Raw genomic sequence first — 22,753 nt, forward strand, 5'->3', positions numbered from 1 at the left:
AGGCAGAGAGGCAGGCAGAGAGAGAGAGAGAGAGAGAGAGAGAGGAGGAAGCAGGCTCCCTGCAAGCAGAGAGCCTGATGTGGGGCTCGATCCCAGGACCCTGAGATCATGACCTGAGCGGAAGGCAGAGGCTTAACCCACTGAGCCACCCAGGTGCCCCCCCCCGTTTCTTCGTTTTTAAAGGAAAAGAAAGAACATGCCACAGAAACCATTATGTGGCCAGCAAAGCCTAAAATATTTACTATCTGGCCCTTTATAGACAAGTTTACTGACCTCTGCTCTTCAGGAATCTGTCTTCTGACTATAAAGAAAAATGGGCCATGGGTCTTAAAGGGCTCCTTTCTCTATTACTCTGCAGGCATCACAACCCCCAGAATGTTCCTCAGCGTGTATCACATTTTCTTTGGAGCACATGGAGGCTTAAAAGTCTTAGGGCTTGATCCTCTTTCACTGGGACAAAACAAAACAAAACAAAACAAAAACAAAAACAAAAAAAAACATGTTCTGGTAGGAAAAGAGTGGAAGGAAAGAGAAGGGTGGAACTGGAGTTTTCGAAAGGGACATAGGGCCAGGCTACTGGGCAGCGGGGCTGTCAATCTATTTGTTAGTCAGCGATGCTGAACCCCACACCGCTTATCTTTTCAGCCCCAGCCTACAGCCCGGTAGGAAATGGTGAAGAATGAGAGAGGGAGATTAGGAAGGAAAACCGGCCTCGTGCGGGGCTGACATTTAGACATCGAGACAAGGCATGTGAGGGAGTTGGAAGGGCACACGGGTGCAACTCCTCCTACTTCCCAGGCACACCCTTTCTATTACAGTTTGGGGACAGAGGTTACCCAGTGGAGGGGGCTGGAGGGAGAACTGCCGTCCAAGTAAAACTCTCCCTTTGAGTCTGCTCCAGCCCTGGGGACTATTACCATAATTTGCCTGATGAAGAAACTGAAGCACAGAGATGTTCAGTGACTTCCCTAAGATCACATGGCTAAGTCGCATAGCCTGTTTCCTTATCTGCGAAGCAGCCTTAATAATAGGAATAACAATAATAACAACAGCCACAGAACTGTGGCTTACGACAATGCCTGTCACATATTACTTGCTATCATTACAATTACTTGCCCCCAGGAAGACTCCTTCCATCCTACCCTCCATATCCCCGGCAGAATGGCAGCAGCTAACATTTAGAGAGTGCTTCCTGTGGGCCATCTTAGTGCATACTAACTCAGAAAATCCTCACAGTACTTAACATCATCACCACTCCCATTTTGGCCACCACCAGCCATCCTCCAGTGTCAACCCCGCTCCGGGGCCCTGTCCCCAGCCCGCCCCACGCTACGTCATCACAGCTCGCCGCGCGGGAAGCCGCCGGGAGGAGAGGAGACTCCCCTTCCTAAATCCCTCGCTTGCTTGCTTGATCTCTTGAGTCCTCGTGCGGCACAACTGGCGCGGGTCCGGAGGACTCCTAAGGTGACTGGACAAGGACGGACGGACAGCGGCCACGGAAGCCGCGACTATAGCGGCAGTGGTTGGGGGAGGGGCAAGCTTGAGCCCAAACACCGCCTCAAACCGCCGGCGCGCACTTTACGCACGCGCGGCACGTCCAGCGTAGCGCGCTGACGCGCTGACGTGCTGACTTGGCGTTTGTGAGCGCGCGGGAGGTGTGGCGTGCGCAAGGGGCGCGGCCCTGTGCTGCGACACGCAGTGTGGGCGGGATCGGGGCGGGCAGTAGAGAGACCGGCCCAATAGAAAAGAGGGCCTCCAGCACCCGCCGTCCCGCAGGTCGCCAGGAATTTGGCGGCGTGAGCCCGGGGCGGAGTTTGAGAAAAGGGGTGCGCCCCTTGAGTGGCGCTAAGGGGATTGGTCGGCGTCGAGTGCGGGGGTGGGAAAGGGGAGGGGACTGGCGGGAGGCAGCCCGAAACTGGCTGAAGGGGTTTGGTCGAGCTTGAGGGTAGGATTTGAGCAGGGGGTGGGATCTGGTGGAAGGAAAGGGGCAGTCCCCCGAGGAGCGGGGCCCGTTGAAACGTTAGGGGCGGGATCTGGCCAAGTGGAAGGTGCAGGTCCGGCCCGATAAGGGGTGGAGTTAAGTGGATCGTTAAGGGTGGAGTCGGGGCCGGAGCTGGGTCTGGGTCTGGCCGAGTGAAAGGGTGGGTGATTATCCTGGGAGATTAGCTGGAAGGGGCAGATTTGTGAGGGGGTGGGGTCTTGGCGAGGCTTGGAGGAACGAAAGAGTCTGGCAATGGGATTTGGGGGAGCGGAAAGGGCGGTGATCAGCTAGAGGGGGCCGGCCCTAGGACGACTGAGCCCGGGGATTTATTGCTCGGTGAAAGGAGAAGACTTTTCGAGGGGAAAGAATAGTGTTAAAGGGGTGGAGCCTAATGGAATGGGCGGGACCAGGTGGACTGGACACCCCTGTGAAAGGAGAGGGCCTTGAAAGGGGCGGAGTTTAGAAGGCGGTGGGGAGTAGGATATCAGAAAGGATGGAGACTCTGTAGGGGGCGGGGCCTCGGTAGGGTCTGGGGTGTGGGGTCCTCAGGGCACTCCAGCCCGTTCGTAGTCATCTCCACCCCACCCCCCAGAACGGCGTCAGGGGTGAAGTCTCCCCGACCATGACCTCCACCGGCCAGGATACCACCACAACCAGGCAGCGAAGGAGTAGGCATAACCCCCATTCGCCCCCCCACGACTCCAGCGTCACGTCGGTGAGGCCCCAGACCTGCCCTGATCCGGGAAGGGGGGCGGGGAGGAGCAGTGAGCCATGCACTGGAATCTGACCCTTCTCTCTGTTTGGCAGAAGCGAGGTGTTAAGAAGGGTGCCTTACTCCACTCCAGTCCTAGTCTGGCAGAGGTAAAGAAGAAAGGCAGAATGAAGAAGCTCACCCAAGCCACAGAGCAAGACCTGATCGTGGGCCTGCAAGGGCTGGTGAGAATGGCCTGGCCTCAATGGATTTAGCCTCCTGTGACAATGAAAACCCTGAGGTTTTCTCTCCTGGACAGTGGGGGGTGTTCCTTCTGACTCGAGCCCTGAACGGATCCGTGTCTCCCTTTTTTTTTTCCCCTGCAGGATCTGAACCTTGAGGCCAAGACACTGTCTGGCACGGGCTTGGTGTTCGATGAGCAGCTAAATGAATTCCACTGCCTCTGGGATGACAGGTGAGGCTGCCTTCTCCAGGCTGTCCCCTGACCACACAAATAAACCCATTTAGAGCCCGTTAGCAAGAATGAAGCCATTCTTCTGCTAGCCTAGAGACTGGAAGCAGATGATTTCAAGAGGTGAGGTTTAGGCTTGAAAAGATTCTTTTCATTTGGCCAACACTTACTGAATATGCACTGTGTTCTGGAAGTTGGTGATACAGATGGGTCGGGCCAGACAGACAGAGTCCCTTCTCAAGGAGCGGATAAGTTGACTAGGAGAGCAAATCATCAAACATCCAGCAGCAGTAGGAGGTGTTTAATGAAGGATGACCTCAGACCAGGGGATTCAAGAGTGTTTGATAGAGGACCCTAGACTAGCATCCGGGGTTCACAGAAGGCTTCCTTGAAGAAAGGACATTCATGCAGATGTGGGAGAATTATACCTCCCATTTGCTCACACATTTTGTAATCCATCAGCAAATCCTTTTGGCTCCATTTTGGAAACATATTCAGTACCTGACCTCTCCTCACTGCCTCCACTCAACCACCATCACTTACCTAGTCTTCCCGAGGCCTTTCCCTGGCTCCCCTGCCTCCACCCTCATTCCTCTGTCTGTCCTCCGCACGGCAGCCAAAAAAATAATAATAGGTACAAGATGATGTTCTCTTCTTTTTCTTAAATTAGCTTCCAACTGAAATATAGTTGACATAGAGCATTCCATTAGTTACGGTTGTGTTCTCTTTCTCAGAATCCTTCAAGGGCACACCATTGCCCTCAAGGCAAAGTCCACATTCCTCATTCTGGCCTCTAAGGGTCCACGTGATCCGGTGCCACGGCACCTTGGTGACCTCATCAGCCAGTCACTCGCTTCGCTTCATTTCACCCACCCTGGTCCCCCTGCCGTTCTTCCACCAGGCTAGGCTCTCAGCCAGCTTGGGTCTTACCGTGGCCATTCCGCTTACTGGTTTCCACCTTCTCCCCTCGCAGTTAACATTCACATCTCAAGGAGACTTTCTCAGGGCTCTGGCCACTCCCCTTCCCCCAGACCTGCTTTCTGAGACATTCCTAGTCCGTGTCATCATTTGTTTGTGACCGCACTTGCGTGTGTCTGTCCCCCATCCCAATAGAAGGCTGGTGATGGTAAAAGACTTCATCACTGAGTACATGTCTACCATCTCCCAAGGAGCTAGGGCCACCACAGTAGACAAACAGAACCCCTGCCTTCACGGACATTGCATTTTAGAAGGGGAAGACAGCCAGTGAGTGCTGTGGAGAGACACCGACGCAGGAGGGAGAGTGGCAGAAAACGTGGTGGGGGGGAGTTCCATTTTAAATAGGATGGTCAGGGGGCGCCTGGGTGGCTCAGTGGGTTAAGCCGCTGCCTTCGGCTCGGGTCATGATCTCAGGGTCCTGGGATCGAGCCCCGCATCGGGCTCTCTGCTCTGCAGGGAGCCTGCTTCCTCCTCTCTCTCTGTCTGCTTGTGATCTCTCTCTGTCAAATAAATAAATAAAATCTTTTAAAAAATAAATAAATAAATAAATAGGATGGTCAGGAAAGGCCTCACGGATCTTTGAGCAGGGATTGGAAGGTGAGGGAGTGAGCCATGGAGACTACTGGGGGAAGAGTGTTTTAGGCAGGGCGAGGAGCCAGCTGAAAAGTACTCAGTTGGATGGAGGAACAGGGAGACACCAGTGCAGAAGCAGGGGGAGTGAGGGGAGAGCACTGGAAGACAGCATCTGAGAGGCATCAGGGCCGGTGGTTCCAGGCCTTCAGAGCATGTGGAAGACTTGACCTTTGCCTCTGCTGGCGATGAGAACCACAAGGAGGTTCTAAGTAGAGGAGGGATGTGATCCGATTTGGGTTTTAGCCAATGCCTGGCTGCTGCGTGGAGGAAGGGGCCTTTGGGGGGGTGAGGGCAGAAGCAGGGAGGCCAGTGAGGAGCTGAGGGCAGGATCGCAGGCAGGAGGTCCTGGTGGCAGCAGTGGGGGTGATAAGGAGAGGGGCAGGCTCTCGATGTATTGCAAGAACAGAGCCAAACAGGCATCATGGTTGACCCCAAAGTCTCTGACAAGACCAACTGTTAAAGGTGGATGGGGAAGATGTGTAGGAGCAGAGGGGCCGCTCACCCGTGTCCCTCTGTGTGTGTGTGTGTGTGTCTGGATGTGTTGTCAACCCAGCTTCCCTGAAGGCCCTGAGCGGCTCCATGCCATCAAGGAACAGCTGATCCAGGAGGGCCTTCTGGACCGCTGCGTGTCCTTCCAGGTGAGTCCCCCAGCCAACACCCTGGGTGGGTGGTGGCAGGAGCTGCCAGAGCCTGGGTGTGGCCAGTGCCTGAGCCCTTTATTCCTTGTGTCTCTCCAGGCTCGTTTTGCTGAAAAGGAGGAGCTGATGTTGGTTCACAGGTGAAGGCGTCCAAGCCTTGTAGAGATGGGGAGGAGGCTTCCCTGAGCCAACCAGGGCAGGCCGGATTCTTTGGGAAGGGATGTCATGGGCCTTGTGGCCTTGGGCAAGTTGCTAAGCCTCTGAATCTCAGGGTCCTCGCCTATCACATGGGAGCTAGCAAACACAAGTTCCTCGGGAGGGTTCGAGACGTGTTGAGTACTTAGAATGGTGCCTGCCATGTCATCAGCCCATGAGAGGCTACCGTTATGATAGTCTAGTGTGTAAACAGAGGGTGGGTGTGTGGACAGAGGGCTCGGAGGTCCCCCAGTGGGGCTTCAGGAACCCAGAGTGAGGGTGCCAGGGTGATGTGATTCAAGGAAAGCTAGCTTGGCAGAGGGGCAATCTGAGCTGAGAAAGAGCAAGTCAGGTGAAGAGGAGAGCTGAGGGAAAGTACAGACAGCTACGGCAGTGTGGCCAACAGCCTGGGGGTAGGATTTGTTGTGGTGACAGCACGGGACAAGGGGTATTACTGGAAATGAGGCTGGCTAGGGAAGAAGCAGGGAACATGTTCTGTATCACAGCTGTTCCCCGCCCCCCGACCAGATTGACAGTTGAGGGGGTCTGATTTGACCAAGGCTCAGATAGGGAAGAGACCGTGCCCTGACGAGGGCCCAGGAAGGAGACAGGCCCTTGAATCTCCTCTCCTGTGTCCCCAGCCTAGAATACATCGATCTGATGGAGACGACCCAGTACATGAATGAGGGAGAGCTCCGCATCCTAGCAGACACCTATGACTCAGTTTACCTGCATCCGGTATGGATAAGAACTGTGAGAGCAGAAGGGTGGTGGCAGTCCTGGGGTTTCCCATCCCCACGCGCACCACATCCTGGGGAGGAGTAATGGAGTGGACAGGGCTGCTCTCTCCCTTACTCCTTCTCTGTCCCCCACTGTCTCTTCAGAACTCATATACCTGTGCCTGTCTGGCCTCAGGCTCTGTCCTCAGGCTGGTGGATGCGGTCCTGGGGAACGAGATCCGGAATGGCATGGCCATCATCAGGTAGGACCTACTAGCATTAGCTTTTTTTTGTATTTAAAAAAATTCCTCCCTTCAAATGTAAATGTATTGGTATGGGTGGTATGTTCCCAGGGTCAAGAGTCAAAAGATAAAAAAGGGAGCACCAAAAAAGTCTCCCACCCCATCCCCCAGAGCCCTGCTTCCTGTCCTGGAGGTAGTCATTGTAACCAATGACTCACGTGTGCTCCCAGAAACTTTCTGTGCCTATTCATGGAGTAAATGCCCTATTTCATCGATGCTAAGATCCACATCGGGTCATCTTGAAATCCAGATTCATCCTACAAACAGTGGTGTCTTAGAATCATTTAGCAGCGTTCTCTGATTTGTTGTTGACACGTGAAATCACTGTACCTCTTAGCATTGTTGGCAGCCCGGAACTGGTGAATTGCAGAAGATACAGCCTCCCCCACCCCTTTTTTTTAGCCACAAGTGGTAGTAGCAGTGAACACGTGCATTTTTCACGTCTACATCTTGTCAAGCTTTTCTCAAAGGTATATGCTTATACCTTAGACCTGCGTGGAATGCCACAGTGCGAAAGCACAGGACGTTAGCCAGCCCCCTAGCACTGGGCATTTTGGTCTCCCCCACCCCAAGTCACTGGCCATTTCTAAAACCTGTCACAGTAAATACCATTATCCATTTAGAAACATTGTCATTTCACCCTTTTTGTTAACATGGGCTGTGGGCTGAATCTCCAGGAACAGGACGGGCGTGAGGCTGTATGTGTTGATAATTTTTACTTTATTTGTTTTTTTTTTTTTAATTTCAATTCCAATTTAGTTAACCTACGGCATTCTGTTAGTTTCACTTGTATCACATAGTGACAAAAACGTGGACTACTTCACGGATTTGCATGTTGCCCTTCTGCAGGGGCCATGCTAATCTCTGTTTTGTTCCAGTCTTAGTGTATGTGCTGCCAAAGTGAGCACTATCCATTGATAACTCCCATGAACATTACCAAATTTCCTTTGGGTAGAGAGCAGTAGACCAGGGGTGGAGGTCTGGGGTCCCCGTCACTCAGTTCCTGGCCGATTGGCAGACATCTGCACTGGGGATGTTGGTGGTCTAGAATTGGAGAGCAGGGGAGAGTCTGCCTCTGTAGAGGAGGATCTCCCCCCCACAATCTGTGGCCTCCCGTATCCTGCCCAGGCCTCCCGGACACCACGCCCAACATAGTCTTATGGATGGATATTGCATGTTCAACCATGTGGCCGTGGCTGCCCGCTACGCTCAAAAGAAGCACGCCGTTCAGAGGTCAGCAGCAAGCCACAGGGCGGGTATGATGTGGGTGGCGCAGGGTAGGGTGTCCTGGCCTGGGCCCTTCCCCCCCCAGGATGCGCCTTGACGCTCTTCTATAGTACCCACCTCGCCCACCCCATCCTCCTCACAGGGTCCTTATCGTGGACTGGGACGTGCACCATGGTCAAGGAACACAGTTTGCCTTTGACCAGGACCCCAGGTATGCTCCAAGTGCCACCTTTGATGCTAGACTCCCAGCCACCCCCCGCCTTTATGGGCCCAACCAGAAGGGGCCCGGGAAGGAAGGGAAGGCATTCAGATTCATTGGGCCCACCTCAGAACCGGGTTCTGTGCTGTTCCCTGCATTTCTGCATTGTCAATTAATTTCACTCCGAGACAGGGTCTCTGGGGTTCCCCATTTTACAGATAGGGGAACCAAGGCTTACAGCTCACAAGGTCACACAGAGATGTGGGAGAGATGAGATAGGAGACCCCAGGTACTTGGAGATCTTGTTCACCTGTTGACCTTGGAGCTGGAGTGAACTTCAAATGACTATTTTTCTGATTAGGACAATTGCAAAGTGTTTGTTTAAACAAAATTGAACAATACAGAAATGTCTAAAGCAGTGAGTCTCCTGTAATTCCTGTCACCTCCAAATAACTAATTGATAGTTTAGGTTATATTCTGACAGAATCTGAATATTCAGTGTTATCACTAACACACTGCCTAATGAGACAATCCTCTCTATGTTCTTCGGAAGCTTGCTTTTTCCATTTAACAGCACTTCGTGGACACCTCTCCACATTAGTGCCTCTAAAAAACCACCAGTGTCCCACTGTATGGCTGTACCTCTGGTTGTTTAGCCCCGGGACACTGATGGCGTTTTCTCGTTTTTGCTAGAACAGACAGTTCTACGGGGAAAATATATAATTTTATATATTTTATAATCTATAGTTTAAAAATATGTAACTTTGCACTTCTGCGAGTATATGTAGAGGATGGCTTTCCAATAGTGGATTGCTGGGTGGGGGGGTCAACGTGCTTTATTATTTTTTTTTAATTTAAATTCAGTTAGCCAACATATAGTACATCGTTAGTTTTTGATATAATGTTCAATGAGTCTTCAGTGGCATATACCAGACTTCCTCCAGAAAAGTGGTACCAGCTTCCCCTTCCTGCAGAAAGTAATTGAGCAAGTCCTTGTCAGTAGGGACACTACTAGGTAGTTGTTTGATCCAGCCTTCTGTCAAACCAACTGCGTAGAATCCCCTTGTTCCCTGTGGATCCTGAGTTCCCACGGCCCATTATTTCATCTGGGTTGGCTATTCTCTAGACACAGCTTTGTTATTTTCCAGCATTCAATGTTGCTGACAGATGTCTGCTTTGTATTCCTTTTTGAGTAATCTGTTTCCTTCTCCAAAGGTTTTATTTAGTCTCTTCTTTCCATCCCTGATGTTCTGAACTCTCACCCTGGCCCCTTTGTTCCACTTAGCAGTGGTTAGATGTTTTACCTCTGAAGACTCGGGCCCTTCTTAAGTCCCTGGATACATTCTTCTTTGATGCTTTCTTCCACTGTATTCTACTGTACGTATTCTGCCTGGTCTCTTGTGTTGTATTCTCTCGTGTTTTCTTCTCCCTTTTGCTCTGTGTCCTGGGGGATTTCCTCAGCTATACCTTGAAGACCTTCCATTGAATTATGTATTTAGACATTCTTTTCATCTCCAAAAGCACTTTCTCCCTGTTTCTACACCCCCTCATTCCTCAGCTTGTTTTTAGAGAGGAGTCATTAGAAGTGCTTCAAGTTTTCCTTGGTGTGGGATTCCTGGGTGGCTCAGTTGTTAAGCATCTGCCTTCGGCTCAGGTCATGATCCCAGAGTCCTGGGATGGAGCCCCACATCTGGCTTCCTGCTCAGCAGGGAGCCTGCTTCTCCCTCTCCCTCTGCTGGTCACTCTGCCTACTTGTGCTCTCTCTCTCTCTCTCTGTCAGATAAATAAGTAATAATAATAGTAATAAATCTTGATGTTTTCTTTGGTTTTCCTCAGCTGTCTAGCAGTTCTTGCTTGGCATTCATACCAAATATGGCGCCGTTGCGTGTGGCTCTCTTGGGCCAGCTCTGCTGGGGCGCACAGGATTCTGTTTCCTGAAAGATGTTTCCCTGGGGTGGGGGCAGAAAATGTCTACTGACAGGTCTCAACCTCTCATGTTGAAATGACATGCATTAGATGGGGTCCTGTCAAATACCAGTTAAAAGGCAGGGGATCTCTTCTTGAGATGGTATCTCTTTTTTTTTTTTAACCCTCTACCTCACCAAACATTGGTCAGTTTTACCTATCTTCTTCAAATCTAGCTTTTGGCCTTTTTGGCCATCTCCACTGTTCTAGTGTTTATTTTTAAAAAAAGATTTGTTTATTTATTTTGGGGCAGGAAGAGAGAGAGTGAGCAGGGTGCGGGGGGTTGCTGAGAGAAACTCAAGCCCACTTTGTGCTGAGTGCAGAGCCTGACGCCGGGCTCGATTCCATGACCCTGCGATTATGACCTGAGCCAAAATCAGGAGTTAGATGCTCAAATGATGGCAGTGCCCCTAGTGTTTATTTTTTTATACTTCATTTTTGTTTTGTTTTGTTTTTCTCTTTTTTATTAATCTCTCGCTCCTGTGTTATTTTGTCCATTTCTGGCTTCTTGAATGCTTCAACATTTATCAACTCAAGTGGCCAGTCTAGTTTCATTTGGACCTCCCATCACTGCCATCCTTCTATAATATTTTGAAATTAATCCCAGATTACTATATCATTTTTTTCTGTAAATATTCTTGAACATCTCTCTAAAACATAGAGGAAACATTTTAAATTTAAAAAAAGCATAACTAGGGGCGCCTAGGTGTCTCAATGGGTTAAAGCCTCTGCCTTCAGCTCAGGTCATGATCCCAGGGTCCTGGGATCGAGCCCCACATCGGGCTCTCTGTTCCGCGGGAAGCTTGTTTCCTTCTCTCTCTGCCTGCCTCTCTGCCTACTTGTGATCTCTGTCTGTCAAGTAAATAAATAAAATCTTTAAAAAAATAAAAATAAAAAAATAAAAATTAAAAAAGCATAACCATAGTATCATCTCTAAGCAAATTAACAAGAATTCCCTAATGTCATGAATCATTCTTTTTCTTTTAATAAATGCATTGAAAGCTATCACTGTGTTCTTTGGTGGATATGTTATTGACGATATGCACGGATATGAAGAATTATGAATATATATATTCTTTCTTATGAATAAGAATGTATAATTGGGGGAAAAAAACCATTTATCCATGCCCTTCAATCTCCTAGCTCTCCATCCCTGGGGCTCTTAACTCCATCAGCAGGGTCCTGGGTGGAGACATTGATCAGGCCTTAAAATACTACTACAAAGATGATAGAAACAGGTAAACCAAGGCTAAGTGGTAAAAAGAAACAAGGAGATCTAGTGAATGGGTCATTCAGTGAATTGGCCATTCAGAATCCATTTTGTGTGCATTGACCTGGATCTGCCCTTGATTTCTCAGAAGAGAAACCTCAGCTCATCTTGGTAAGATTGAGAGAGGGTCCCATGGGGCCCCTGGAGCCTCAAAGACTATTTCCTAGAGATTTGTTGAAGTTTCTAATTGCCTGACATCCTTTCTTTCCTTCTCCATCTTTCTGGGATGATGCATGTTTAAACTTCCTCTTACTGTCTTTTGACTGGGATTGTGGGAGAGCAAGGAGGTGAACCTGTACTATCAGTGCACCATTCTTCCCGTGGAAATCAGTGGAACTTATTTTAAAACTTCGTGCTGGGGCACCTGAGCAGCCCAGTTAATTAAGCATCAGACTCTTGATTTCAGCTCAGGTCATGACCTCAGAGTCATGAGATAGAGCCCCATGTCAGGCTCCTCAGGCTCCGGGCTGGGCTTGGAGCCTGCTTGGGACTCTCTCTCTCCCTCTTCCTCTGCCCTTCTCTTTCCCTCTCTCTCTAAAATAAAAATAAATAAATCTTTCAAACAAATAAAAATACCTCCTACCTTTGCTTTATAAACTCAGTTTCCTTCGGTGTTTGGTCTTCCACTGGCTCTGGTGACTCTCATGGGGTAGGCCTTCTTCAAATATTTTCTTCATTCCTTTCTTCCCCTGATGGTCATCTTTCTGTTCTACTGTGTGTTTCTCTTCCTCTACTGAAGTTAACTTACTAAAGGAAAAAAAAAAGTTTAGAACCGATATTTATCAGAGTCAAAAGTAAACCCATCATCTCCCACCTACTCAAGACCAGAGCTTTCACATGGGTTCCAAGATGCTTTTCTTTGATTTTAAGAATCTTTCTATATCACTTGCATCAGATTTCACAACCACATTTTCAGCATTTATTCAAATGTCACTAAGTTGGTCTGGATTTATTGCTTACCACTATTTCTTGCATTTTCCTAAAAAAAAAAAAAGATAAAACTGCTGCCTTTTAATTCTTTCTGGAACGAGATGGGGAGTAGATGAACAGATGGATGAATGGATGGTTGAGAGATTATTCATTTTGATTGCCCCCATCAAATATATTTGTTTATTTGTGAGAGAGACTGAGAGAGAGAGCGCATGTGTGCACATTCACAAGCAGGGAGAGCAGCAGGCAGAGGGAGAAGCAGGCTCCCCTCCTGAGCAAGGAGCCCAATGTGGGACTCCATCCCAGGGATGGAGTCATAACCCAATGGGATCATAACCTGATGGGATCATAGCCTGAACCCTAGGCAGATGCTTAACGGACTGAGCCACACAGGCATCCCCCTGCTGGGCCTTCTTTCAAAACATGGACCTTCATGTCTTTTCAGCATCTGTTCCATCTATCTGTCCTCACTGCTCTGAGTACTCAGTTTCTCGCCTACAAAATACAAGTAGTAGAGGTGCCTTGTAAGGTATTGGAGGGAAGGAACAGGCCCCCTTACCCCCCACCTTTGAGTCTCCCCACATCCTTCAGGGGAAGCACTAAGTTCTCCAGCCTGGTCTGCTCTTTGCCACCTTAGCCAGATCCTGCCAGCTAAGAGCTGTGTGCCCCCTAGTGGGCCTCCAGCATCACAGGGTTCATCCTGCCACCATCACCTTGGTCGTGGAGGCACGGGGGCGGCTGGTATGATTTTGAGTCCCCCGCAGGGCCAGGAACCCTCCGGGCCTGGGATAGACAGACCCCATAGCTGTCAGGGTCTCAGAGCTGGCATGGAGGAGGGCAGGAGTGTTCTCCAAGGGAGGCATGCCAGTGAGCAAGCGGGTGAACGAGTGAGGGAAGTAATGGATAAATGGGAGAATTTGTGAATGGGCAGGTGCAGACGTTGGTGACTAAACAGAAGAATGAATGGATGCAGGAGATAAAGGGTTAATGGGGAGATTAATGAGAGAATGAACGAGTGGTTGAGTAAATTGGGAGCTGTAGCTTGGGGCATCTGGGATCATCGACTCTTCAATGCCCCCACCTCTTTTTTTCTCCTTTCTCCCTCCAGCGTCCTCTATTTTTCCATCCACCGCTACGAGCAGGGTCGGTTCTGGCCCCACCTGAAGGCCTCTAACTGGTCCACCGTAGGTTTTGGCCGAGGCCAGGGATATACCATCAATGTACCTTGGAACCAGGTCAGTGTCGGCCTCTCCTTTGCCCCGGAAGTTAGGCCCACCCCTGCCCATCAGCCAGAGGGCAGAACATCCCCATCGTGCCTCTCTGTCCGCAGGTGGGGATGCGAGATGCCGACTACATTGCTGCTTTCCTGCACCTCCTTCTGCCAGTCGCCCTTGAGGTCCTGGGGGTCTGGGGTGTGTTGGGACAGGAGCGATGTTGAGGGTTGGGCCGTGAGGGCAAGTGGCCTCATGTAGTCCCTTTCCCCCTCAGTTCCAGCCCCAGCTGGTCCTGGTGGCCGCTGGATTTGATGCCCTCCAAGGGGACCCCAAGGTAAGGCGGGCTCCCTGGGGTGGTACATGGGCAGAAGGGGGTTTGTACGGAGCCAGGCTGATCCTCCACGTCTGCCCCCTCCCAGGGTGAGATGGCTGCTACTCCGGCAGGGTTTGCTCAGCTAACCCACCTGCTCATGGGTCTGGCAGGAGGCAAGCTGATCCTGTCTCTGGAGGTGAGTGACTCACGTTGTGTGTCAGCCCGTGGATCCAGGAGGACGTTAGAACAAAGCTCTCAGGTCAGGCAGGAGTTCCTGTCCCAGCATTTCTACTCACTAATTGGACAACCTCCTCCAAGTCACTGAACTTCCTCGTGCCCCTGCTTCCCTTGGGTGAAACAGTCGCCACAATCATGGCGATGGCCTTGTAGCACTGCTCAGTGACTGAAACGGAAGTCCCCCTTCAAATTCCTCATTGCTTGATATGTAGTCAGCACCATTAGTAATAGTATTACTCTTCTTCCCTGGTAATACCTGGTTCTCCCCTGACCACCCCCTCACACTCCTTTCTCAGGGTGGCTACAACCTCCGTTCCCTGGCTGAGGGCGTCAGCGCCTCCCTCCACACCCTTCTGGGAGACCCTTGCCCCATACTGGAGTCTCCTGGTGCCCCCTGCCCAAGGTGAGCCCTGGTGGAGGAGGAGAGAAGTGGGACCCCTGCCGCCCGGCGCAGTTTGGTCACATTTCCCCTCCCCTGCCCTCTAGTGCCCAGACATCCCTGTCCTGTGCTCTGGAAGCCCTGGAGCCCTTCTGGGAGGTCCTTGTAAAATCAGGTAGGAGGCAGGGAGGGGGCCAGGTGGGGAGTCAAGCATGGAATGAGCCCTTGGGAGAGAGACTCTTCCAGACCCTCCTCAGACTTTCCTGGCCCCCCTTGGTGGGAAAGGTCAGGCCTTCTCTCTCACACTAGACCCTGGTTTCACGCCTCCCGCCCCTTTCACGTTGGGGTAAATGGAGTTCCAGAGTATTCCAGGGATCCAGGGTGGGGGAACAGGGTGAATGTGGCCTCCCCTTACAGCTGAGACCCTGGAGGAGGACTTTCTGGAGGAAGAGAACGTGGAGAAGGAAGAAGAGGGACCGTGGCAGCCCCCAGCGCTCGCAATCCCAGCGTGGCCCGTGCTACAGGCTCGCACAGGGCTGGTTTATGACCAGCGGATGATGGGTCACTACAACTTGTGGGACAAGTATGCAGTCAGGAGGCCATCGGCTAAGTGGACAGGGAGATACCTCCCCCTTCCTCAAGCACTAAGCCCTGCCTCTGGTTCCTGCCCCCTCCTTCCCCAGCCACCACCCAGAGATGCCTCAGCGAGTCTTTCGGATCATGCGCCGTTTGGAAGAACTGGGCCTTGCGGGGCGCTGCCTTACGTTGCCCACTCGTCCCGCCACAGACGCAGAACTGCTCACCTGCCACAGGTCAAACCCCCCCAACTCTTGTGCTCGGGGTGGGATGGGGCCTCAGGGCACACCTGCCACCACCCCCCGGGGGGAGGGGCTGGAAGCACCTCACCCCTGTGCCCCACCTGTGCCTCCAGTGCTGAGTACGTAGGTCGACTGCGGGCCACAGCGAAGATGAAAACCCGGGAGCTGCACCGCGAGGGCTCCAACTTCGACTCCATTTACATCTGCCCGGGCACCTTTGCCTGTGCGCAGCTGGCCACTGGCGCCGCCTGCCGCCTGGTGGAGGCCGTGTTGGCTGGAGAGGTACCTCCCCCGTGGGGGTGCGGCGACGCTCTGGGGAAGTTGGGGGGTGGAGAGGGGTGCTCTGGGAGGGCAGGGCTGGGCCAGAGGGGCCTGGGGAGGAGGACCCCTGCTCCCGGGAAGCCTTGCTTACTGGCCAGTACAGTGGGGGAATGGGGGCTGGGAGCCCCTAGCAGCGGGGGGGCAGTGGCAGGGACGGAAGGAGAGAATAAAGGGGAGAGAAAGCCGTGAGGGCAGGTGGTCTAGTCTTTGCTTCCTGCTCCTCCCCCAGGTTTTGAATGGCGCTGCTGTGGTGCGGCCCCCAGGACACCATGCTGAGCGGGATGCAGCGTGTGGTTTTTGCTTTTTCAACTCTGTGGCTGTGGCTGCTCGCCATGCCCAAGCCATCAGTGGGCATGCGCTGCGGTGAGAGCTCCCTGGGCCACCCCCTCCACCACTACCAGCCCAGTGCTTACTTAGCAGGCCCCTTGAGGCAGCCCCCGCAGGACTTACCCAGAAACACCGAAGAGTACAGTTGCCCAGCACTTCCCCAGAAGAGGACCCAGGATCTAACCCTGCAGTGCTTACCCAGATAGCACCCCCAGATTGTGGCACCAGGCAGTTATAAATCAACATCCGGGGTCCCCCTGCTCCTTCATTTCTGGCCTCCGACGGCTGTTGTGAATTCAGGGTCCAGGGCCTCAGTGCTTCCTTCAGAATACCCAGTATCTGGCTCCCCACATTTACCCATGGGGGGACAGGGGGTCTGGCTCCGAGCACTTGCTTGGGCCCACAGTGAAGACCTCAGGACCCTGGCTCTGGCTTTCACCCTTTCTCTGATAGGCCCCACCAACCTGTCACCCACTGCTTTCCCCAGGGACCCAGAGTTTTGCCACCAGCAGTAAATGCCCCCACAGACAGTCCCCAGGGCTCCAGGCCCTGCCCTCCTCCCGGGTGGGCCAGTGTCCCCAGGTCACTGAGGAGCCATTCCCTCCCCCAGGATCCTCATAGTGGACTGGGACGTCCATCACGGTAATGGCACTCAGCACATATTTGAGGAAGACCCGAGGTGAGGAGCTGGGGCGGGCGGCAGGGTGTGGTCCGGGAAAGGGGGGCAGCCAGCCTCAGGGGTGCTGGGGACCACTAACTGGCCACGGTCCCCCTTCCCGGCAGTGTGCTGTACATCTCCCTGCACCGCTATGATCACGGCACCTTCTTCCCCATGGGGGATGAGGGTGCCAGCTGCCAGACGGGCCGGGCTGCGGGCACTGGCTTCACCGTCAACGTGGCGTGGAATGGGCCCCGCGTAGGCGACGCCGACTACCTGGCTGCTTGGCATCGTCTGGTGCTCCCTGTTGCCTACGAGGTACAGTACAGGCTGTACGTGGCAGTGACTGCGTGGGTGACCGCGGGCCCACACGTGTCTCATGGGTGGCTGTGGTGATGCCTGTGGGGGGTTGTGATTCAGCGATGGCCTTGGCCCATTCCCACCTCTGCAGAGTGGCTCTCCGTGGCTGCCCTCTCTGTGTGCGACCGTCAGGGACTTCCGGGCACGGGGGAGGCGGCCCCGCATGCCTGCCGGCTCTGTGGAATGGCGTGTGCCAGGCGGGGAGGAGTTGGAGTACGTGTGTGAGGCCACACACATGGCTCTTGGCCGCTGCCGTTTCTCTCTCTGACGGCTGGGACACCGTCTGTCACTACACATTGCTCTCTCAGCAACAGCTGGTGTGTGGCTTTGTGCGTGTGGGAGGGTGTGCGTGACAGGCCTCTCTCTGGCCGTCTGCTGTGGCTGTGTGTGTGTCTGTGTCGGGTAGTGACCCGTCTGTCCTTGCCTGACTGCGTGGGGGCCTGTAGGTGACTGCCTTCACTGTGTGCACTGCATGTGTGTGTGTGTGAGAGAGAGAGACAGACAGACAGAGAGACTGTTGTGACTTGGGTAATGGCACGTGTAGGATTGTGTCTTTGCAGGGGTCGCTGTGGCTTACTGTCCCCTCTGTGAGATACTATTTTGCGTGCGTGTGATGAGCATGAGGTCAGTTCAGTCTGTATGCTGCTGTCTGATCGTATATGGATATGTGATCATTTTCTGGGTGGCACTTGCATTGTTACCTTCTGCAATGGAAGTCTGCATGCACCTCCCTTTGGCACTGTTTATATAAATGCACATATGTCCCATGTCACCAGCTCCTAACATCTAAGTCTCTACGTTGCCCATCTCTGCTTCATGTCCCCATCTGTCCATTTCTAGAAATGTCTCCATGTCTCTGTGTCACATCTCTAAGTCTCTGTTCGGTTTGCATCTCTGTTGATCTGTCTCAGTGTCTCTGTGTCTCTGTGACCCTGTGTCTCTGTTGATCTGTCTCAGTGTCTCTGTGTCTCTGTGACCCTGAGTCTATCCTGTCTCCATGTCCTCCCCTTGCTGTCTTCATGGCTCTAGTCTTGTGTCCCCCAGCCTGCAATTGTCCAGCTCTCTGACTTGCGTCTGTGTGCATCTCGGGTGCCTTCACGTGCTGGCTACCCAGGCCTCCGCACTCACGCCCATGTGTCTCTTCTCTCCCTGCCTCAGTTTAACCCGGAACTGGTGCTGGTCTCAGCTGGCTTTGACGCCGCACGGGGCGACCCACTGGGGGGCTGCCAGGTGTCGCCCGAGGGCTATGCCCACCTCACCCACCTGCTGATGGGCCTTGCCAACGGCCGCATCATCTTAATCCTTGAGGTAACCTGCTCAGTTCCTCTTCCTATGGTGGGGGGCTGGTTTGGAAGGCTTGAAGTCCTGCCCTCTCAGCTGGCTGGCGGAGACACTCGAGGCAATTTCTTAAACTCAGCTTTGAGTGTCCCCGCCTGGGACTGTTGGCACGTACCGGGCATTTATCCTAACACCGGCTTAACAGCTTTTCCTGAGTGCTGAGTTATGCCATTCACTCTTCCCAGCATGTCGTGTGTGTTACAAATTCACTTACTTGACAAAGCAGCCTGCTAAGGTAGAGTCTGCCGGCCTTGGCATTTTCCTCTTTCAGGAGCAGGGAAACTGTAGAGCACAGCGAGCTGTAGTGACTTGCCCAAGGTCACATACTCAGTAATGGCGGAGCCAGGGCTTGAGCCCAAGCAGCCCGACTCTGGCGTCTAAGTTTTTTCCACTACCTGAGCCACCTCTAGCAAGCTCCCCAGACGAAGCAAACTCATGGACCTTTTGGAAGTCACTCAGTGCCCCTGCCCCCCCCCCCGTGCCTCAGTTTCCTCATCTGTAAGAGGGGATTGGCTACACATGGAGCAGTGCCTGGCATGTGGTAGGCACTGTCTCAGTAGTTTCTTATCATCGTGAGTCATCGCACACGGCTCGAACCCTCTCGGCCACCTTACGTGCTGCTGTTTTCACCCCTGAGCAGATAAGGCCAGTTGCCAGCAGAGATTAACTGGCTGCTCTCAGATCCCACGGTGGTCCCGGCGCTGCTTGTGGGAGGCCAGGGCGGTGGTGGAGAACATGAACTCTTCCATCCCACGGCCTGGCTCCCAAGCCCAGCACTGCCTCCCATCAGCCGTTAGGGCCTCAGACACATGATCTAACCACTCAGAGCCTCAGTTCCTTTTTTTTTTTAAAGCTTTATTTATTTCACAGAGATCACAAGTAGGCAGAGAGGCAGGCAGAGAGAGAGGAGGAAGCAGGCTCCCTGCTGAGCAGAGAGCCCAATGTGGGACTCAATCCCAGGGTCCTGCGATCATGACCCGAGCTGAAGGCAGAGGTTTTAACCCACTGAGCCACCCAGACGCCCCTGAGCCTCAGTTTCTTTATCTGTAGAAAGAGCAGAGACTTGGGTTCCTAAAAAGTGTGAGACAAGGAGGTCCTCGTGCGGATAGAGCACATGTGGTTGTGAAGATGAAGAGAGTCGACACACATGAAACGCTCACAACAGGGTCTGGCGCACAGCAAGGGCTCCACGCATGTCCGCTGTTACTCATGTCACCCTCAGTGTTAACTGTAATTGTGGTAGTTATTCCCTTGCACTTGACCTCCTAATTTCTCTCCCTCAACAGCCACTCCACACAGTGGGTGCTGCCCATCTGACAGGAGGCACTTCTCTTCACTTGTCCTCATCTGCCAGACTTGCAGGGCCACGAAGGGGGATTGGGAGGCAAAACATCTTGCCTCCCAAATTCCATGAGGACCCCCCCATCATACCTTTTCCTCCCCTTTTTCTTAACAAAGGGTGGCTATAACCTGACATCTATCTCGGAGTCCATGGCTGCCTGCACCCGTTCCCTCCTTGGGGACCCGCCACCACTATTAACCCTGTCGCGGCCCCCACTCTCAGGGGCCCTGGCCTCCATCACTGAGACCACCCACATCCATCGCAGATACTGGCGCAGCTTGCGGGTCATGAGTGAGCAGGCGTGGGCAATGGGGGGGTCACTGGGGGGCTTGGGAGAGGGCAGGGATCAGAGGCAGGATGGGGGAGAACACCCACGCTCAAGGATCTCCCTCCCATGGTTCCAGAGGTTGAAGACAAGGAGGGACCCTCCAGTTCTAAGTCGATCACCAAGAAGGTGACCCAGCCAGCCAACCGTGGGTCATGTGTGGGGATGATCACACCAGACGGGAACATTCTGGATACAGACGCAGGGAAGCCTACCTCAGCATCACCCGTGGCAGCATCCACTCCAGACCAAGCTAAGTCGGAGACCACTGTAGTGGAGTTCAGCCAGGACCAAACCTCGGAGGCTCCCACCGGGGAAGACACCGCGGACCAGACCCCCTCAGAGGCAGCCACAGGAGAGGCTGCGGTGGACCAGACTCCTTCAGAGGCAGCCACAGAAGGAGCCACATGGGACAAGACCCCCTCAGAGGGGGGAGCTGAGATGATCCCAACCCCTCCAGCCTTATGTACTGACAACCAGACTCCTCCAGCCTCCCCTGCACAAGGAGCGACAACCCAAATATCCCCCAGTAAGCTGACGGAGAATCTCAGGACCTTGGACCTAAACAGCGAGGCTCAGGTAAGACCCACCACACCTAGGTAGGGGGGAAGAAGGGGCAAGAACCTGGCCTCTCAGATGCGTCTCTTACCCCTATGCATCCAGGAGGCAGCAAACTCTCAGATCCCGGAAGACGAGAGGCTGCTAGGAGAGGCAGCAGGAGGTCAGGACAGGGATGCTTCTGGGCTGACTCAGAGCTTTGGGGAGCATGCTGACGCTGACCAGGTGAGCTCAGGGCTCAGGGAGAAGACCGTGGCGTCCTCCTCTTGCCCGTACGTGCCTCCAGGTAGGAGCATGTGGTATAGAGACACATAACAGGGAGATGGAGTTCCTAGCTGACTCAGCGTCACCCACTTCAGGTCGTGCTTTATGCCGTGACACCGCTGCCCTGGTGTCCCCATTTGGTGGCAGTATGTCCTGTCCCTGAATCGGGCCTGGACGTGACCCAGCCTTGTCGGGACTGTGGAACCCTCCAGGAGAACTGGGTGTGTCTGTCTTGCTATCAGGTAGGCAGCAGCGGAAGGGGGTGGGGCGGAGGTCAGCCCACAAGCTGACTGCTGGCAGCTGCTGACCCCCCCAACACTCCGTCCCCAACCTCAGGTCTACTGTGGCCGTTACGTCGGTGCCCATATGCTCCAACACCATGAAGTCTCAGGACACCCGCTGGTCCTCAGCTACATCGACCTGTCTACCTGGTGTTACAACTGTGAGGCCTATGTCCACCACCAGGTGGGTCTTGGGCAGCCCCGAGAATGCATGTGCACACACACCCTCACACACGCACCTTTGGGCCGGGGTAAGGGGCGATCGGAGATTCCAGGAGAAGGGTTGTCAAGGCCTGGTGTGGGAGAGCCCCCTGGCTGAGGTACAGGGGTCCTCTCTCTAAGTCACCCCCTTTTGCCTCCTCAGGCTCTCCTGGATGTGAAGAATGCTGCTCACCAGAACAAGTTTGGGGAGTGCATACCTCACTCACTCTAAATGTCAGAATGTGCTCCCCTTCTCTGTCTTCTGAGGACCTGGATGAGGGCAGCGTCACTCCATCCCATCCTGAAGACACTTTTCACCTCCCCAAGGGTGCCAATTTCAGCATAAATACTTGTAAGAGGACTGTGATGATCAGTTGTAAATCTCCCTCTGCCCACTGCCTGTTTGAGGGACTCCCATCTACTCTGCCCTGGAAGGAAGGGGGGGGGCAATTCAGTGGTCCCAAGAGGGGGCTGATATCACGAAGCTAATACTTTGGAGGGAGGGGAATGAACTGGCAATATATGGCAGAGTTCCATTTGTAATAAAGGAACAAGCTGTTACAAAACCTGTAGAGAGCCTTTTGATCTTTTTTTTAAAAGATTTTATTTATTTATTTGACAGACAGAGATCCCAAGTAGGCAGAGAGGCAGGCAGAGAGGGAGAGGAAGCAGGCTCCCCGCTGAGCAGAGAGCCGGATGCAGGGCTCCATCCCAAGACCCTGGGATCATGACCTGAGCCAAAGGCAGAGGCTTTAACCCACTGAGCCACCCAGGTGCCCTGAGAGCCTTTTGATCTTAAGTGGGTGAAGAAACCCACACCCCTGGCCAACCCCTGGTCTGATGAGTAATGAAGGAATGAGGGCATGGGACTCTATCAGGTCAACCCCTGCCCATCCAGTGTCTAGAAAATGGACTGGCAGTCGGGCAGGCATCTCGACCGGCTTGACTGTAGATTAAATGGTGGAATTCTGGAACAAATGAGTGCCTGCCTTAGAAATAGCCTCACAGCCAGTCCCGGCTACACCCTGGGCTGAGAAGGCAAGACGGCTATCAGGAAGTAGCCCCCCCGGCCCAGGCCTCAGTCTCCCTATCTGTCTTTTTGTCCTGATTCGGGTGTGCATGGTCTAGGTTTCACATACTTAGATTTGGCTGGTCATGGGGAACCTCCTGGGGAAAGGAGTGCCTATCATTGACCAGGGGTGAGGAACTGGAGGAGAGTTTGGGCGTTTTATTTCTCTCATATAAGAGAATTTCTTTGGCAACTCAGAACAGTTCAGGCTGAGGTCTCTTAGACTTTTTTTCATGGTCACCTTATGAACCCAAGATACCCACCAGAGCTCTGCCCCAGTCAAGAAGAAGGGGAAGGGGATGTGTCTACCTCCCTCATGACTTTTTTAAGGAGCATTCTGGATGCCACCCCCCCCCCCCAAACGTAGCCTTCCATCTCATTGGTCAGACCTGTATCAGATGGCTGCCATAGCTGCAAGGGAGTCTGGGAAATGTTTGCACTTGACACCCATCCACCTCAAATCAGGTTCCTATGGCCCTGACACCATAACCCTCCCATTCAACTCCTTCCCTCCAGAAACAGGCACAACCCTCTCCCCCAAGCTACTT

At 53.1% G+C, this 22,753-nt stretch overlaps 1 protein-coding gene and 1 non-coding gene across 8 annotated transcripts; one reads left to right on the top strand and one right to left on the bottom strand.

Moving 5' to 3' along the window:
* Positions 1–1,338: 1,338 nt before the first annotated feature.
* On the top strand, positions 1,339–21,706 carry HDAC6 (histone deacetylase 6). 7 transcript variants are annotated; one of them, XM_032842890.1, is made up of 29 exons: positions 1,339–1,464; positions 2,574–2,696; positions 2,789–2,917; positions 3,059–3,147; positions 5,309–5,393; positions 5,493–5,533; positions 6,230–6,326; positions 6,473–6,570; positions 7,738–7,842; positions 7,979–8,047; positions 13,309–13,435; positions 13,531–13,596; positions 13,689–13,748; positions 13,834–13,923; positions 14,261–14,367; positions 14,451–14,518; positions 14,761–14,926; positions 15,027–15,155; positions 15,275–15,443; positions 15,712–15,845; positions 16,420–16,488; positions 16,593–16,785; positions 17,986–18,135; positions 19,624–19,798; positions 19,912–20,411; positions 20,496–20,615; positions 20,750–20,896; positions 20,991–21,119; positions 21,300–21,706. In XM_032842890.1, the coding sequence occupies exons 2-29, from the start codon at positions 2,604–2,606 to the stop codon at positions 21,366–21,368; spliced, it is 3,474 nt and encodes a 1,157-aa protein (XP_032698781.1). In that variant the 5' UTR covers positions 1,339–1,464; positions 2,574–2,603; the 3' UTR covers positions 21,369–21,706. The 7 variants fall into 7 exon arrangements, with proteins under 7 accessions (XP_032698781.1, XP_032698779.1, XP_032698780.1 ...); XM_032842889.1 differs by lacking the exon at positions 1,339–1,464 and adding an exon at positions 1,682–1,826; XM_032842886.1 differs by lacking the exon at positions 1,339–1,464 and adding an exon at positions 1,892–1,945.
* LOC116858333 lies at positions 7,414–7,517 on the bottom strand. Its single transcript, XR_004380892.1, has one exon. It is a non-coding gene; the product is annotated as a U6 spliceosomal RNA (small nuclear RNA).
* Positions 21,707–22,753: the final 1,047 nt, after the last annotated feature.

The sequence above is a fragment of the Lontra canadensis genome, unplaced genomic scaffold (assembly GCF_010015895.1).
Source record: "Lontra canadensis isolate GAN:19392208 unplaced genomic scaffold, GSC_riverotter_1.0 scaffold134, whole genome shotgun sequence".
In the NCBI taxonomy this organism is placed as follows: Eukaryota; Metazoa; Chordata; class Mammalia; order Carnivora; family Mustelidae; genus Lontra; species Lontra canadensis.